At 60.4% G+C, this 14,633-nt stretch overlaps 1 protein-coding gene across 1 annotated transcript; it reads right to left on the bottom strand.

Moving 5' to 3' along the window:
- Window positions 1–4: 4 nt before the first annotated feature.
- MOB3A (MOB kinase activator 3A) lies at window positions 5–14,625 on the bottom strand. The gene is made up of 4 exons (XM_074351228.1): window positions 14,487–14,625; window positions 4,867–5,374; window positions 1,507–1,709; window positions 5–180 (listed from the first exon to the last, which is right to left on the bottom strand). The coding sequence occupies exons 2-4, from the start codon at window positions 5,285–5,287 to the stop codon at window positions 151–153; spliced, it is 654 nt and encodes a 217-aa protein (XP_074207329.1). The 5' UTR covers window positions 5,288–5,374; window positions 14,487–14,625; the 3' UTR covers window positions 5–150.
- Between the last annotated feature and the right edge of the window lie 8 nt (window positions 14,626–14,633).

Raw genomic sequence — 14,633 nt, 5'->3', positions numbered from 1 at the left:
AGCTGCTGCCACCTTGGAACTGAAGCAAGGACACAACCCCAGCGGCAGAGCTCGCTGGATCAGAACACATGGGTCCCGGTTCCGGAGATACAGCTCCAGAGTCGGAGTGTCCCCCAGGTGCGGCATTGGTGACAGCAGGGCCGCGGGCTCTCAGTGGCACATCCGTGCGGTCATTTCTTTCTGTTAGGAACAATCAGCACAGCAGATACCCACATCAGGAAACCACAGGCAAGAGGGAGGCCGGGGGGCACGGTCTCAAGGGCCCACAGGCCTCGTTTAACAGAGGCCTCACAGAGAGCAGGACGGCCAGCAGTGTGCCGCAGGCCGGGGCGGGGGGTCTGCCTCCAGGAAGGGCTCTGAGCGCCAAGGGGGGAGAAGAGGGGTATGCCACCGAGGTGAAGAAAGCAAGTGCGAGGGCACAACACGTGTAGTGCCTGCTGAGCTGAGAGTCCCACAAAGCGAGCCGTGTAAAGCGGCACCCACTCCGCAGCTGCGCCCAACCCCCGCTTCTATCTCGTTCCAGAACATTCCTTGACCCCAGCATAAAACCCCTTCCCCACTTGGCATGTGCACTCAAACTTTAACTCTGGAAACTCGCTAACTGATAGGCAGGGCCTGTGAGGGAACACACAAAAGTGAAACAGTTACACGAAGATGTTTTGAGAAGTTTCTGAAGGGGGACGCAGAGTTCGGATCTCAGTCTCCCTGGTCCCGGCGGGCCCTGGGTCGTTCCAGCACTTCCGACCTGGGGAGATGCCCAGAGAGGGGCACGGAGGTGCTCCCACACCCCTATAATCACCCTGGGGGGTGTTCTCCACCCTGGTGAACAGTGGCTGCAGCTGGTGGGCACTAGGAGAGCAGCCACCTGTGTCCTGTGACTCGCAGGTCCTGCTCAAAGCCACTGGGGACCGCCGTGGCACAGCCCGGCTCCACGTCACAGCCCAGGTGACCTGAACCATCCCATCTCCAGGGTGGGGTCAACAGTGGCCAAAGCAGCAAATCCCCCGAGACAGATCAGATTAGTGATTGCAGGGGCTAGGGTGACAGCTAATTGGGGTGGGGCTGCTTCTGGGGGATGGAAGGTTCTGGAACTTATCAGAGGTGGTGGCTGCACAGTCTGTGAATGGTCTGAACACCACTGAATTGTTCACCTCACAACGACTGATTCTACATTATGTAAATTTTACCTCAATTAAAACCAGAGCGGGTAGGGAATAGCTCAAATGGCAGAACATGTGCTTAGCATGCATGAGGTCCTGGGTTCAATCCCCAGTGCCTCCTCTGAAAATAAATAAATCTCCTTACCTCCTCCCACACACACAATTTTTAAAAATTAAAACAGAAAAGCCTCCCGTGCGAGAGTGGGCATGGCAGGAGGGTGTGGCGGTGGGGGTGGGGGCTCCAGGGAAAGCGGGGGCAGCTGCAGGCAGGAGCCCCCCAGGACCGGGGTCTGGTGTCACTGGGGGCGCCCCCAACAGGGGTGGGGACAGGAGGAACCCGGCTCACCAGCGGCTCCAGCTCCTTGGTGTCGATGAGGCCAAACTCGGTGACAAAGTAGTAGAAGTGCTTGTAGCAGGTGTTGACGTGGGCCTCGGAGCCGAGCTGCGCGATGCGGTCGAAGTGGTGGATGTAGACGTGCACGAACACGCGGAAGAGCCGGGACAGGATCTTCCTCACCACCTGCAGGAAGTTCCTGGGGAACGGCGTGCCTGGGCGGGCGGACGGGGGTGGGGGGCGGCAGGGCGGCTCAGCGGGGGCCCGCCGGCCCTCCCCGCCGCCGGCTGCTCCCCCCACAGCTCCCGGGGCGCGACCAGGGATGCTCACTGGTAAAGCCCGGCCGCGGGGCCGGCCCTCACGGGACGCACCCCCGGCCTTGCCGGCGCCAGCTCAGAGCCAGAGCGCCCAGCCAGCGGGGACCCGCCGCCCGCTCGGCCTGGGTGAGCCCACAGGCTTCTGTGCGTCTGTTCCTAGCTACGTGTATTTTCTGTGTAGAACGGGACAACTCAGACAAAACGTTTTTTGACATTTGGTATTTTTCACTTAATGTATTCATACCTCTCCCTGTAAACGTGTTTCACTGTTACCACTTAAATCTGAACTTAACTGCCTGTATACAGTAGACTGTAACTCCTCCTAAGACTGAACTTAATATTTTCTTTCTATTTTTAAAGTCACAGCACAACACACACACCCCGTAGGACTCGCAGACCCAGCGGCCCTGAGGGGGCCGGCCCCCACCCACGTCCTCTCCTCCCACAGGACAGACGCCTCGTGCTCACTCCGTCTGCCCAGTGCAACCGGGCAGGGGGCCTGGGCCCAGGGGTAGGACGCGTGGAGCCGCCAGCACCGCGGGGACAGGCACGGTGCGCCGGACACGCGCTCCTGGAAGACGGAACCGCCAGCCCCTGGACGGCGCTGCGTCTCCCGGCCCTGAGGTCGGCGAGGAAAGGCTCCAGAGACATCCAGGCAAGTGCCTGGAGGTGGGCGAGTGGGGAGGCTCCCACGCTGTGTCTGCGGTGGGACTGGGGACAGCCCGCACCCAGTCCGGGATGGGAGACGAGCCCGCGCGGAAAGGCTGCCGGCGCGCCGGGGCGGAAGGCAAGCGGGAAAGAGAAGCTCCCCACCACCAGGCGTCTACCCGGCTTCCGTCCTGCTGCGCCAGGTGCCCCAGGCCAGGCGACCCCTCCCGGCCTGAGCAATGATGGGACTTATATTCTGTTGTCCCGAAGCCCCTGTGAACGTCTGTTCCAGGCAACATGGCCCAGCGGCTCCTGGGGGTCTACGCGCAGAAGGTGCGGTCAGCATCAGCGAGGCCTCTGGGTTTTCTCCCAAGATCCCTCGGGAGGAATGCCTGACCCTCGAGACACCACGTTCACGGGTGTCTGAGGCGCACATGCTGTCAGTGAAGACCTTTGAAAACCACATGGTGGGACATCGCCTCCAGGGCGGGGGACCCCCATAAGGGAAAGCCGTCTAACAGCCACAAATTCAGGGGCGCACAGAGCGCTCAGCGGCAAGGAAGGCGACGGAGCGCACGGGTCGGCTCCAGCTTTGCCGGGTCCTGGGCCTGACGTGGCTGGCACCCCATCCCCTGCTCCTCTCTCCTGCAGGGGGTGCCAGGAGACATCCCACCCTGGGGGTAGGTGGGGCAGCAGCCCTGTAGAAGGGCCTAGAAACGAATCTTCCAGAACTGCACTGCCCACACTTGCAACCATGCTCTCACATGGGGTCATGAGTCCCGCCCACTGCCTGCTTCTGTAAATAAAGTTTTACTGGAATGCAGGCCTACTCCTCACGCACACTTGTCTGTTTATCTATCATCTAGGGTGGCTCTCAGGCTACATGCAGACCGGGTAGCCCACACGGACCACCTGGGCTGCGAAACCAGAAAGACCTACGACCGGGCCCTCCACGGGGAAGGCTGTGGACCCCGCCCTTTCTTTGCCTGGCCACAAGTCTAACCTTGAGGGGTGCGTGGCAGGCTCTGGTCCTGAGAAGCACCACAGATGAGCAAAGAAGCATTTCAGTCCGCTTGCCGGGCCGGGGGTCATAACAGGCCGAAGGGCCCTGAAGAGCTTCCAGTGTAGCTGGCCCTGAGGTCTACGGACAGGGCTAGAAGGTGCAGCCTGGGCCAGGCGGGCCCCAGGGAAGGCGGGAGCAGCCCCAGAACCCATGATGTGTTTGTGCACCAGAGCCTGACCCTCGCTGGGCAGCTGGGTAACGACCACCAAACTCACTCGTCTCCTTGTTGTGGTGGCCTCTTTGGTAAGATGCCTGGAATTCGCCTTCTGGGAGCAAGGAGCTGACTAGAGGCACTCGGGGCCCGAATTCCCGGATGTGGGCCCCTCAGGAGCTGGGGCTAGGGTTTAGGGGGTCCCAGCAAGGCTGTGAGTCAGAACAACAGGGAGCACGTGCAGACTCAGACCCCGAACCTGATGGGGACTGCCCAGGAATCTATTTTGGGATGGCCTTTTCCCAAGTGGGTCCCTGCAAGCCCCCCCACCAGATCCAGCCCTGTTCACTGTACAGAGAGTGGGGTTTGGGCGGGGGCGGGGGTGCTGAGAAACTCTGCCAGGCACAGAGCCTGCCTGCGGCCAAGGGCCAACTTGCTAGGACACTGTGACGACCTGGTGACATGGGAACAGCATCTGCTGAGCCTCCCGGGGCCGCTGTGACAAGTTACCACTACTCAGTAGCTCAGGACAACGCGTGAATTCTCCCACAGTTCCAGAGGCCAAGAGCCCCCAGGGCGCCCCAGGCCCAAGCGGAGGTGTGGGGGTGGCTCCTCCGGAGGCTCCAGGGAGAATCCCTCTCCTGCCTTCTCTGGGCTCAGGACCCCGTCCTCCACTGTCTCACCGCCTTCCATCCTGCTGTGTGTCTGCCTCCCGCAGGGCCCCTGCGATGCCATTTAGGGCTCACCCAGATAATCCAGAATAATCTCCCCATCTCAAGACCCTTAACTTGAAGCCAAACGTGGTCCCTCCACACACGGGAGCATCACTCAGCCACGAAAAGGAGAGCAGCCCTGACACCCGCTCCCACGGGGACGGACCCTGAGATCACGAGCTCAGGGAGAGAAGCAGACACAGAAGGACACACAGCGTGTGACTCCATGGACGTGGGACGTCCAGAACAGGCCAGTCCGCAGACACACAGAGGGGCTCCTGGCTGCCAGGGGCTGGGGAGGGGGTGCTTTCGGGGGGACGGAATTAGAGCTGACAGGTGCACAAGGCTGTGAACGTACTAAAATGCCACCGAACTGTGCACTTTCAGGGGGCGGCTTCCAGGGTGGGTGGATTCTATCCTGATAAAGCTGTTACTAAAAAGCCAGAGGAGCGCGTGGTGCCCGCCTGCCCACCGACTCACCGACGCTGGTGGGGAAGACCCCCTCGTCGTTGATCTGCAGCTCGATCCAGTCCATGAGCAGGTCCATGTACCGGGGGGCCGACAGCGCCGTGGGCCGGCGGAAGCGGTGCTCGTCCTGCCAGCGGTACTCGTACTTGGGGCCGCCCGACATGATGGGGCAGGAGCGCTCGGTGCAGCCGTCGCTGATGGTGCCGTAGATGAGGTTGACGCGGTTGAAGAAGTCCACCACGTGCACGGCCACCCAGTCGTTGAGCTCCTCACCGGCCGGCAGCTGCACGGCCAGCTTCAGGTCCAGCCCCGCATTCAGCGATGCCTGCGCCTTCTTGTGCAGCTCGAAGCGCTGGGTGCCTGGCTCGAACTTGCGCTTGGGCCGGAAGGTCTTGTCCTTGTTGAAGACTTGCTTGAGGAAGGGGTTGGACATCTTGCCCACACTCTACAGGCGGCCTCCAGGCAGGCCTCTGCAGGGACGGCCAGGTGGGACGCTTGAGACAGGACGGTTGCCCCAGACCTGGAATACACAGAGGAAGACTCATCGCCTGTCCCCTGAACCCTGTTCTGGAAGCACCAGTGGGTGGACTGGGGACGCTCCCTGGACGTGTGGTTTTGAGTTTCACCAAAAGGATGCAGACTGCCCCGGGCACGTCTGCCTGCCTTAGAGCAGACGCTGAGCTGGGCCCCCCACAACTCAGAGCTGGTGGCATCCCCTCCCCGCCCGGGGGCTTCCTGTAAAGCAAGAGAGAGCGCGCGGAGACCCGCACTTGGGCCGAGGCTGACCCCAGCAGGTTAAGTGGTGGCCTCTACAAAGAGACGTCCACCTCCCTGGGACCCAGGAGCGGGACCCCATCAGGAGAAAGCGTCTTTGCAGACGCGACTGAGTTAAGGATCCTGGGATGCCCTCGTCCGAAATTATCCGGGGGGCCTGAGATCCAATGACGAGTGTCCCTGTGAGAGCAGACAGACATGGGGAGGCTGTGTGATGACAGACTCAGGGACGGGGTGATGACTCTACAAGCCGAGGGACACCGAGGACTGCTGGCACTGGTAAAGCCTGGAGAGAGGCCAGCAACGGGTGCCCCCTCAGAGCCTCAGGAGGAAGCAGCCGGATTTCGGGCTTCTGGCCTCCAGAGCTGGGAGGGAATACATTCCTGTTTTATCTGTTCCTCCCTGTGTCTCCTGTCCGAATCTCATCACTGGTTCGGGGCCCACTGTAACCCAGTGAGATCTCATCCTACCATTCTGACATCTGCAAAGACTCCATTTCTGATGGTGGTTATGAATTCCGGGGGACACTAGATGGTCACCCCAGTGGACCACTAAGTGAAGACTCTTCCACGAGCTGGTCCAGTCTTGTGACACCCGTCTCTGGGGACAAGGCCCTGGCGTGGGGGCTGCCCCTGCTGTGACTGCATGACCCCCCCAAGCTCCTCCCCAGCTCCTCCCCGCGCCCAGTCTCCCCTGTTTGGTGGGGAGAGGCTCACACTCGGGACCAGTCATGGCGCCAGCCCTGTCACCACCACGGCTGTGACTAGCCCGCCGCCCCTTGCTCTCCGTCTGTGGCCTGGGTGGATGTGCCTTCCCGAGGGGGTGGACATGGCTGGGACAGAGCGGGGGTGGGGGTGGGGCTCCCGGGAGCTCCTCCAGGAGCGGCTGCAGAAGGGAAAGTCAGCTCGGAGGGGAAGTGGAAGCAGACGCCTCTGCCCACCCAGGGCCAGGCCCCCTGGTTTAGTAAGCACCCGCTTACCCACTACCTGATACTAAACCCCTGTTCGGGATGCCCCATGTCTGCAGTGGGCCTCATGTCCTTCTGCAGAGACCCCTCACCCCCAGAGAATGGATGTCAGCGCCAGGTCGACCTCGGTGACAGAGAAGCAGTTCCAGGCAGGCGGGGCCCGAGGCTGGCGAGTCTGGTCATCCCGGCAGCGCACGGGACTGGGGACCCAGGCGGAGGGACCGGGAGTGGAGGGCGGCACCAGTGCAAGGGCTGAGTCACCACCGCCACATCCTGGAGCCTGGTGTCTCCTCCAGCCCGGTCCTTCCACACCTTGTGGGGCGGGAAAGAAGAGTGTCTCCCAGAGGCCCAGGGCTCCCAGCTCTGCCTTCAGGCAGACGCCTCTAGAACTGGGATCAAGGGGGGCCTCGGCCGTCGCCGGGGTCAGACGGGAACTGGTTCCAGGAAGCAGTCTGGCTGGACGCGCTGCCTTCCGAAAGCCTTTGGCTTAATTCCAGAAACAGACAGATACTGCGAAGTGCTGGGACCCATGTTCTAGCCCAGGGGACACTGCCCGGGGCGTCAGAGCCCGGGCAGCAATGCAGAAGCTGACTTAGGAGAATTTAAAACAAGAGTTTGCTCCAGCCTGTAGGGGGATGGCACTGGAGCTGAGCCTCTAGAGCGACTCCCTGCGGGGCTGAAGGGGCGTTGAGGGCGGAGCGACCCCCTCCCTGAGAGGGCTCAGCAGTATCCGGCATGGAAGCCTCCCTGCCCTGGTCAGGGCGGAGGACCTGGCCGGCAGAGTGACGGCCCCAGAGACACCCTGCCCTGGTCCCGGGACCTGAGGATACGTCACCTCATGGGGCAGAGGGAATCCTGAAGGTGGGACTGGGTTAAGGCCCCTGGGATGGGGGTGACCCTGGATTTCCTGGGGGCCCTGTGTCCTCACAGAGTCCTCATCAGAGGGAGGCGGGAGGTCAGAGTCAGAGAGAGACGGGACGCTGCCCTGCTGGCGGTGAGGATGGAGGGCGGGCCGCGAGCCAGGGATGCGGCGCCTCTAGAAGCCGGAAGAGGCAGGAGCCGCTTCTCCCTGGAGCCTCCGGAGGGGCCAGCCCCGCCCAACTCTGGACTGAGCCCAGGTCAGACTCGTGACCTCCAGCACCATGAGAGCTAACCAATCTGTGTGCCCCTGGGCCACAGTCTCTGGTGACTTATTACAGCAGCTGCAGGAAGCTCAGACAGAGGCCAGGCAGACAGCCCAGGTGGGCGCCAGGCTGGAGACCTCACAGCTGACTGAGCTGGGTCGCTCAGGCCCTGCCCACGCGCGGGCCTGGAGCCCCCAGGCCTCCGCGACTGCAGGCGAAGCTCCTTCACACTTCTGGGCCCCACTGGACAGAGTGCTGGAAGGTCAGCTCAGGGCAGCGGGAACTCGCCAGTCACAGAAGCTGAGCATCTGGGGACGGAGCCGGGGGTGGGAGGAGACCCAGTGAAGAGGGGAAGGACCCCCTACACGAGGGTGGCTGCTAGCCAAAAGGAGAATCGCGGTGCTGGTGAGGACACGGGGCGGTCGGAGCCCTCCTGCACTGCTGGTGGGGACATAAGCTGGGGCAGCGCTGTGGACAACAGTCTGCTGGTTACAGAAACACCGAGTTACTGTCTCACCCAGCAGTGCACCCCTCAAAGCCCACCTGAGAGAAGTAAGAACACATGTCCCCACAAAAACCTGTACACACACATGCCCAGCAGCTGACTCACAATAGCCAAAAGGTAGAGACACCCAAACGCCCATCAGCAGGTGAACTGATCCACACACTGGGACATCACTCAGCCGCGAAAAGGAGAGACGCACTGACGCTCGCTCCAACAGAGAGCACGATGCTCAGCGAAAGAAGCAGACACAGAAGGACACATAGTGTATGACTCCTTGCATGTGAAACCTAAGTGTCAGTGAGGCACTCAGAGCAAAGCTCGGAGCAAAACAGAGCCCCCCACTTTACAGATGGGAAGACTGAGGCCCAGACTCAGCACTGCTGACATCAGGGCCAGTCCTGGGCACTGGCGTGTGTGTGAGGCAGGCTCCCTGGTGCCCCCTGAGTCCTGAAAACCACAGCTGTCTCCTGAGGGCAGAACCACCCCAGGTGAGAACCACTGAGTTAGAAGAGCTTGACTCAGTACTAACTAGTTAGTGATCGGTAAGTCAGAGTTAAGCCACACAGCTGGTGGCAGGAGGAGCTGTAGTTCACACTCCGGCCAGACAGGTGAAGCCTCGCCCCTTGTGCCGGGCCACCTGCCCCCACGGCCCCCGCCCTCCACTATTCAGGCTTCCACCCGTCTGACCCCAAAGCCAGGGCCAGGTACCCCCCCCGGGCTTGGACTGCTCCCTCACAGGCCCCTCTGCATGCCTGCAGAGCTGGTGTGGGTGCTTCCAGCTCCCACTCTCCCTGTTTCTGTAGGGTGGGCACAGCCCCAGGTGCCCAGGGCCTGGACAGCAGGAACGGGGTCCCTCTGAGAATGGGGTACAGCCAGAAACTTGCCACCTGCTGGCTTCTCTCCTGACATGGAAAGACCCGACAGGCTCAGCCTTAGACCCCCACCAGGAGGCACTAATTAAAGGGACCCTGAACCCGCCCCGACCCTCTGTGCCGAGGGCATGTGAGCCGGACGCGCCAGGCGGGGACCCTGCGGCCCAAGGGGCCCTGAACCTGCCCAGGTGATTCACCTGCAAGCTGAGCATCTCTCAGGCCACCCCGGGCACTGGTCCTGCTAGAGACGAGAGTCGCCCCTTCCAGCGCCTGCCACCTGCTGGTGCCAGGGAAGGCGATGTCTCCTGTGCGACTTACTTCGGCCCTGCACGCCCTTCCGCAGGAGCGGAGCGCGGCCTGAATTTGGCAAGGAGAAGACAGAGCGGGGCGGAGCTGCAAGCAAAGCCCCCGGAGCCGCTTCTGTGTGGCCCGCCCATCCGGGCTCCTCACCCGCCCTGCAGCTGGCCTGCCAGCCCCTGAGAAATCACACCGCACAGAGAAACGCAGCCCGCCCGCCAGGGACCAGCTGCTGCCTCCTGGTTCTTTTGGGGCCTCTCCAGGGACAGTTTTGGGGGTTTAATCCCCGACGACGTCACCTATGGACATGTGCCCTGCCCGACAGGAGAGGGTGGGGGCTCCACGGGCCTGCTGACCACGTCTGCCTACAGCCCTTCATGCCCTGCACCAGCGCCACGCCAAGATCGTTCTGGAAGATGGGGCGGTGCGGTGGAAGGGGCCTGTAAGGTTCCTGCCTGCCTTTCTTTCGCCTCAGAAAGTAGATTTTTTTTTTTTTAAGTGGAAGCAATGATTTTCTGAAACACTTCCTGGATGGGCAGAGTTCCCATCAAAAGCAAACAGCTTTCTATTAGAAATACACTCCCATGGTGGAGAGGTAGCCGGCCGCCAGAAAGCGCCTTTTCCTGAGAAGCATGCAGGAGGCCAAGGCACCGGGAGACGCCCCCACGCTGCCCCAGGTACCGTCTCTGGGGCTCCTTTCTCCTGGCTCTTCCTAGAAAGCCCCCAAGGACGGCGCTGGGGAAAACCAGGACAGGCTTCTTGGAATCCAGCGCGAAGGGCTCCCTCCCCTAGGTTCTTCCTGGAGATGAGATGTGTGTGACACTTCGAAACTCCCAGAGTGGCCAAAGTTCAGATGACAAAGCTCCCCTGCCCCAGCACACACCCACCCTCCCTTCTTTTTCTGAAAACAAAACACAGTTCCTGTAAGCAACTGCCTTGGGGGGGGGGCACGCCGCACCTTGGCCCAGTCGCCACTTCCTTCCGGTGCCTCCACATCCTGCCTGGGCTGCGACACTTACTGTCTGGGGACAGGCCCCAACCTCCGAGGTCGGTCCTACATGTTCCGGATCGATCGGCATGTAAACCTGGGCCCCTGGCCTGGCAGCCTGAGTGTCTGGCTGGAAGATGCTCGAGGCCCAGGATCTGTCCTGTTAGAGGTGGTTGTGCCCCACGGCTGTCTCTCAACATCTAAATGTTTATTTTTATACACTGCAACGGCTCCCTGGGTGGGGAGGCAGCCCGCCGCCCTGCAGGACACACACGAAGACCAAGGTGCTCTGGAGGGGTTCTGTGTGTCCCAGCCTTCCTGATGATGTTTTTTTTTAAAAACAAAAACCAACTGAGACACAACTCACATACGATAGATTCCATCCTTTCAAAGCACACAGTCCAACGGGTTTTAGTCAGATCAGAGTGTGTAACCGTCACCACTCTCTAATTCCAGGACATCCTCCTCGCCCCACAAGAAATGCCGTGCCCGTCAGCAGTCACCTCCTACCCCCCTTTTATGGGCTGAGTCACGTCCCCCAGAAAGACATGTTCAAGTCTTAACCCTCGATCCCTGTGAGGGAACCCTGCTGAGAAACGGGGTCGTTGCAGATGCAATTAAGACGAGGTCACACTGGAGGAGGGTGGGCGCTAAGCCACGGCTGCTGTCCCTACAAGAAGAGGGAGATGAGGACATGACACAGGGAGACAGCCATCTGACAGAGGCAGAGGCCGGGGACGTGTCTCCAGGTCAAGGAAGGACCACTCTGGCCGGCCGCGCCACAGGCTGGGAGAGCGGCGGCAAGGACCCCCCAGCAGGGCCTCCGGGAGCGCAGAGCCCACAGCAAGCGAGAGGGGCTGGGGTTCTGAATCTGGCTGTCTCCACTGAGACGGAGAGAGGGGTGCTGGGTGTGCCCCGGCCAGCGCTGCCGGTTCTCCTCCAACCCCTCCCTCCGTCTCAGTTCCCCGTGCGGACCAGCACGGATTTAGTGCTCAACAAAACGGGGCCTCGGGGAGACCAGAAGGGGAGAAACAGGGGGAGGTCATGGGTGGTGTGTCCCCCCGCAGGAGTCGTAACTCTTCCTCCTGAGGACTCGGCCCAAGGCTGTAAGAGCTGCGGCTCTGCGCTGACCAGCGTCCTGCGTGTCACCGAGGGGAAGACAAGAGAAGCGGCACCCCATATGCACCCCCACTTGCTGGCTGTCCAAGCTTCCTTTTAACATCAGGGTCGTCGGCACTCGCACTGACCCCAGTCTGCGGGGAGGGCGTCCCTGCTCGGAGCGCCGTCCATCAAGCATCGCAGTCTCTCCAGGCGCTGAGAAGAGCCCCAGCCTCGCTCCGCTACAGCCTTGGGTCTCAACGGGGGCGACTCTGCCCCAGGGGCCACGTCTGGGGGGCATTTGTGGTTGTCACGACTAGGGGTTCTCCTGGCATTGGGGGGGCCAGGGAAGCTGCGCCACACCCCACAGTACACAGAATGGCCCCCCACAGAGGATGACTGGCCCCAGGCGTCTCATTTGGGACTAAGGAGCTGCAGGAACGACCACTTCCCTCCCAGCACCCAGTTCCTGAAGTTGGATTCACCTCTCTGGCTTAAGCAATCTCAACCTCGAAATTCCAGGAAGTCAGGAACAGGGCTCACCAGCTGGGGCATGTCCAAAATTTCCCAGAGTAAAAACCCAAGTTCCAGGTCGGCTGCTTGGGGAATTTTTGTTAAACTTCCGTTTCGAGAAGCCCCGGGGAAGGGAGAGAAGCTCCTGGGATGGGATGATAGTTAATGGCTGACTTTTCCATGAACTTGGCTGGCTCTGGAACGTCATCACACATGAAACAGACCACCTTAAACTTGTTAGGAATACGAATCATCTAAAAAGTCCTGGAACTGAAACAGCACTTCCGCGAACCCCCTCAGGGACTAAAATAACCACTTCTGCTTTTGCTGAGAGAGGCGAACTTAGAACTCCACTTGTCGCAGCTATTTGGGGCGCCTGGTGTGCGAACACCACGCTCGAGAGTTTAAAGATGAGAAAGACAGTCTGTCCTTCAGGGAGACTGAAGTAAAAAGTAAACCACCAAGCCACGGAAAGACACAAGGAACCGTAAAGGCGCGTCACCAAGGGGAAGTGGGAAAAGCCTTTCTGAGAGGGCAACGCTGTGCTTCCAACGCTGGGACGCTCTGGAAAGGTCGGAGCAGAGCTATGGGGCCAGCAAAAGGGCCGGTGGTTGCGGGGGTGGGGGGTTTGTGAGGGAGAGCTGGACAGGTGGAGCCCGGGGGTTTCTGGGGAAGTGAGACTACTCCGTGTGATGAAATGACGGATACACGTCCGTATACAGTTGTCCAGGCCCAGAGAACGCACGGCACCCAGAGGGACCCTAACGCACACGGACGCTGGCTGACAGCGATGTGACAGTGTGGGCTCACCCCTGTCACAGACGCCCGCTCAGGCGGGGGTGCTGGTAACGTGGGAGGCGGCGCACACGTGGGGGCAGGGGTTAGACGGGAAGTCCCTGTGCCCCCTGCTCGGTTATACCGTGAGCATGAAATTGCTCTCAAAAAATTCAGTCTGTTGAGAGAAAAACTACAGCTGACACGAATTCACCAATTACAACACACCAAGCCCTTGGCTAAATCCTTTGAGTTGCTCACCCCATTTAAGAAATAGCTAAAGCCACAGACAGGAAGCAGAAAATGACGAACGCTAAGAGAGCAGGAGTGGGACATCTATTTGCCCAAAGACTAAATGCCGCGGAAGGCACTGAAGTGTAACGTACACCATGTGTGTAACTTCTTTTTGGTAGCCATGTTGGAAAGTAAAAAAAATGAAAAGAAACAGGTGGCTTTAACATTGCTAACAGTTTAACCCAAGAGCGCCAAAATATCATTTTAACACCATAACAAATATAGACAATATTAAAGAAATATTTTGTCCCCTCACCCCACACACACCGAGTCTCTGGAGACTGGTGCGGATTTTACACGGATGGCACATCCCGGTTTGGACCACTTTTCAGGCACTCCCTAGCACGCGAGGCCAGGGGCTGCTGCACTGGACCACTCAGCTCTGGAAGGTTTTAAAAGGGGGAAAACCCACCTGATGGAGGACGAAGCAATGGGATGGGTGCTGTTTGAGGTGGGTGCTGGATTTGGACCCTGGGAAGGGGAGAGCAGGTTCCAGTTTCGTGGTGAACAAGGGAGCCTCCGGAAGGGAGGAGAAAAACGGTGCCCTGGGGTGTGGGCAGGGGTGGAGCAGCCAGGACTTCCACTAGCTTCAGTCTGTAATCAGTACAACAGTCACTGACAGACTAAAACTTGGGGTGGGGAAGGGGGGGCGGATGGGCGCTCAGGACTTTGGTGGGGGGACTGCAGTGGCCCGTCCTGACATGGGCCAGGGCAGGATTCTTGGTATCGCTCAGCGCTGAGTCTGTAAAGTGGCCTCATAGGAGACTCTGAACTTTCTGCTGGGTGGAGGGAGAATGTAGAAGAAATGTAACAGAACAAGTCCAAAATCACAAAGTGCAGGCAGGCGGTTGGGTGTGAAATATGTGAGGTGCTTCTGTATCCTATGCCGAAATGTCATCCAACAGTGCGCTCTGAATGCATGCAGCTCACTGCAAATCAACCGAGTCTCTAAAAAATGGTTTAAAAAGAAAGATGCAAGGGGCAAAGAGCACAAGTGAATAAAGACTGGAGGACCCTCACCCACAAATGAGCGGTGGCTCTGGGTGGGAGCATCCCTGGCAATTTATTCTGCGCTTTGTGACCCTCTCCAGTGCGGAGATGCAGCCGTGAAGTCACCCAGCGGGCAGTGCGGACACGCCAACGCCTCCCGCCCAGCCCCTGCCCACTGCTCAGGGACTCTGGGGACCAAGAAGCAAGGGCCCTGCTTTCAAAGGGCTGGGGTCCGGTGGGCGTGGACCCTAAAATCCTGTGGACTTTCCATCCAAACCAGGAGGTGGGGTCCCGGTTAGCGACACGGCGAGAGGGGGTGACCCTAAAGTGACATCTGTAACCACCAGTTCGACCCAGGGCCGCCACAGCTCCTTCTCCTCCCCTCCTGAGCGCCCCGGCCTCCCGCCGCCCGCGTTCGTCCCGCGGAGGGACCCACCTGCCGCCCGCCGTTGGAAGGGCCAGGCTACGCTCGCCGCCGCCCAGCGTCCACGGATCTGTGCCCGGCCCGCCGGCCAGCCCCGCCTCGCCGAGCGCTGCGCGCGACCGCCCCGCCCCCCCGCCGGACCTGCTTCCGCTCCCGGCC

The sequence above is a fragment of the Camelus bactrianus genome, chromosome 22 (assembly GCF_048773025.1).
Source record: "Camelus bactrianus isolate YW-2024 breed Bactrian camel chromosome 22, ASM4877302v1, whole genome shotgun sequence".
Classification (NCBI taxonomy): Eukaryota; Metazoa; Chordata; class Mammalia; order Artiodactyla; family Camelidae; genus Camelus; species Camelus bactrianus.
Note: the sequence above shows the minus strand (reverse complement) of the source record. Positions and strands in the feature narration are given on the sequence as shown.

Coding starts and splice junctions, on each gene's coding strand:
- MOB3A (XM_074351228.1), bottom strand. CDS start 5,287: ATGTCCAACCCCTTCCTCAAGCAAGTCTTCAACAAGGACAAGACCTTC. Junction 1,710..4,866: donor GGTCTTCCCCACCAGCGTCG/GTGAGTCGGTGG, acceptor CCGCCCGCCCAG/GCACGCCGTTCCCCAGGAAC. Junction 181..1,506: donor CCAAGGAGCTGGAGCCGCTG/GTGAGCCGGGTT, acceptor TGTTCCTAACAG/AAAGAAATGACCGCACGGAT.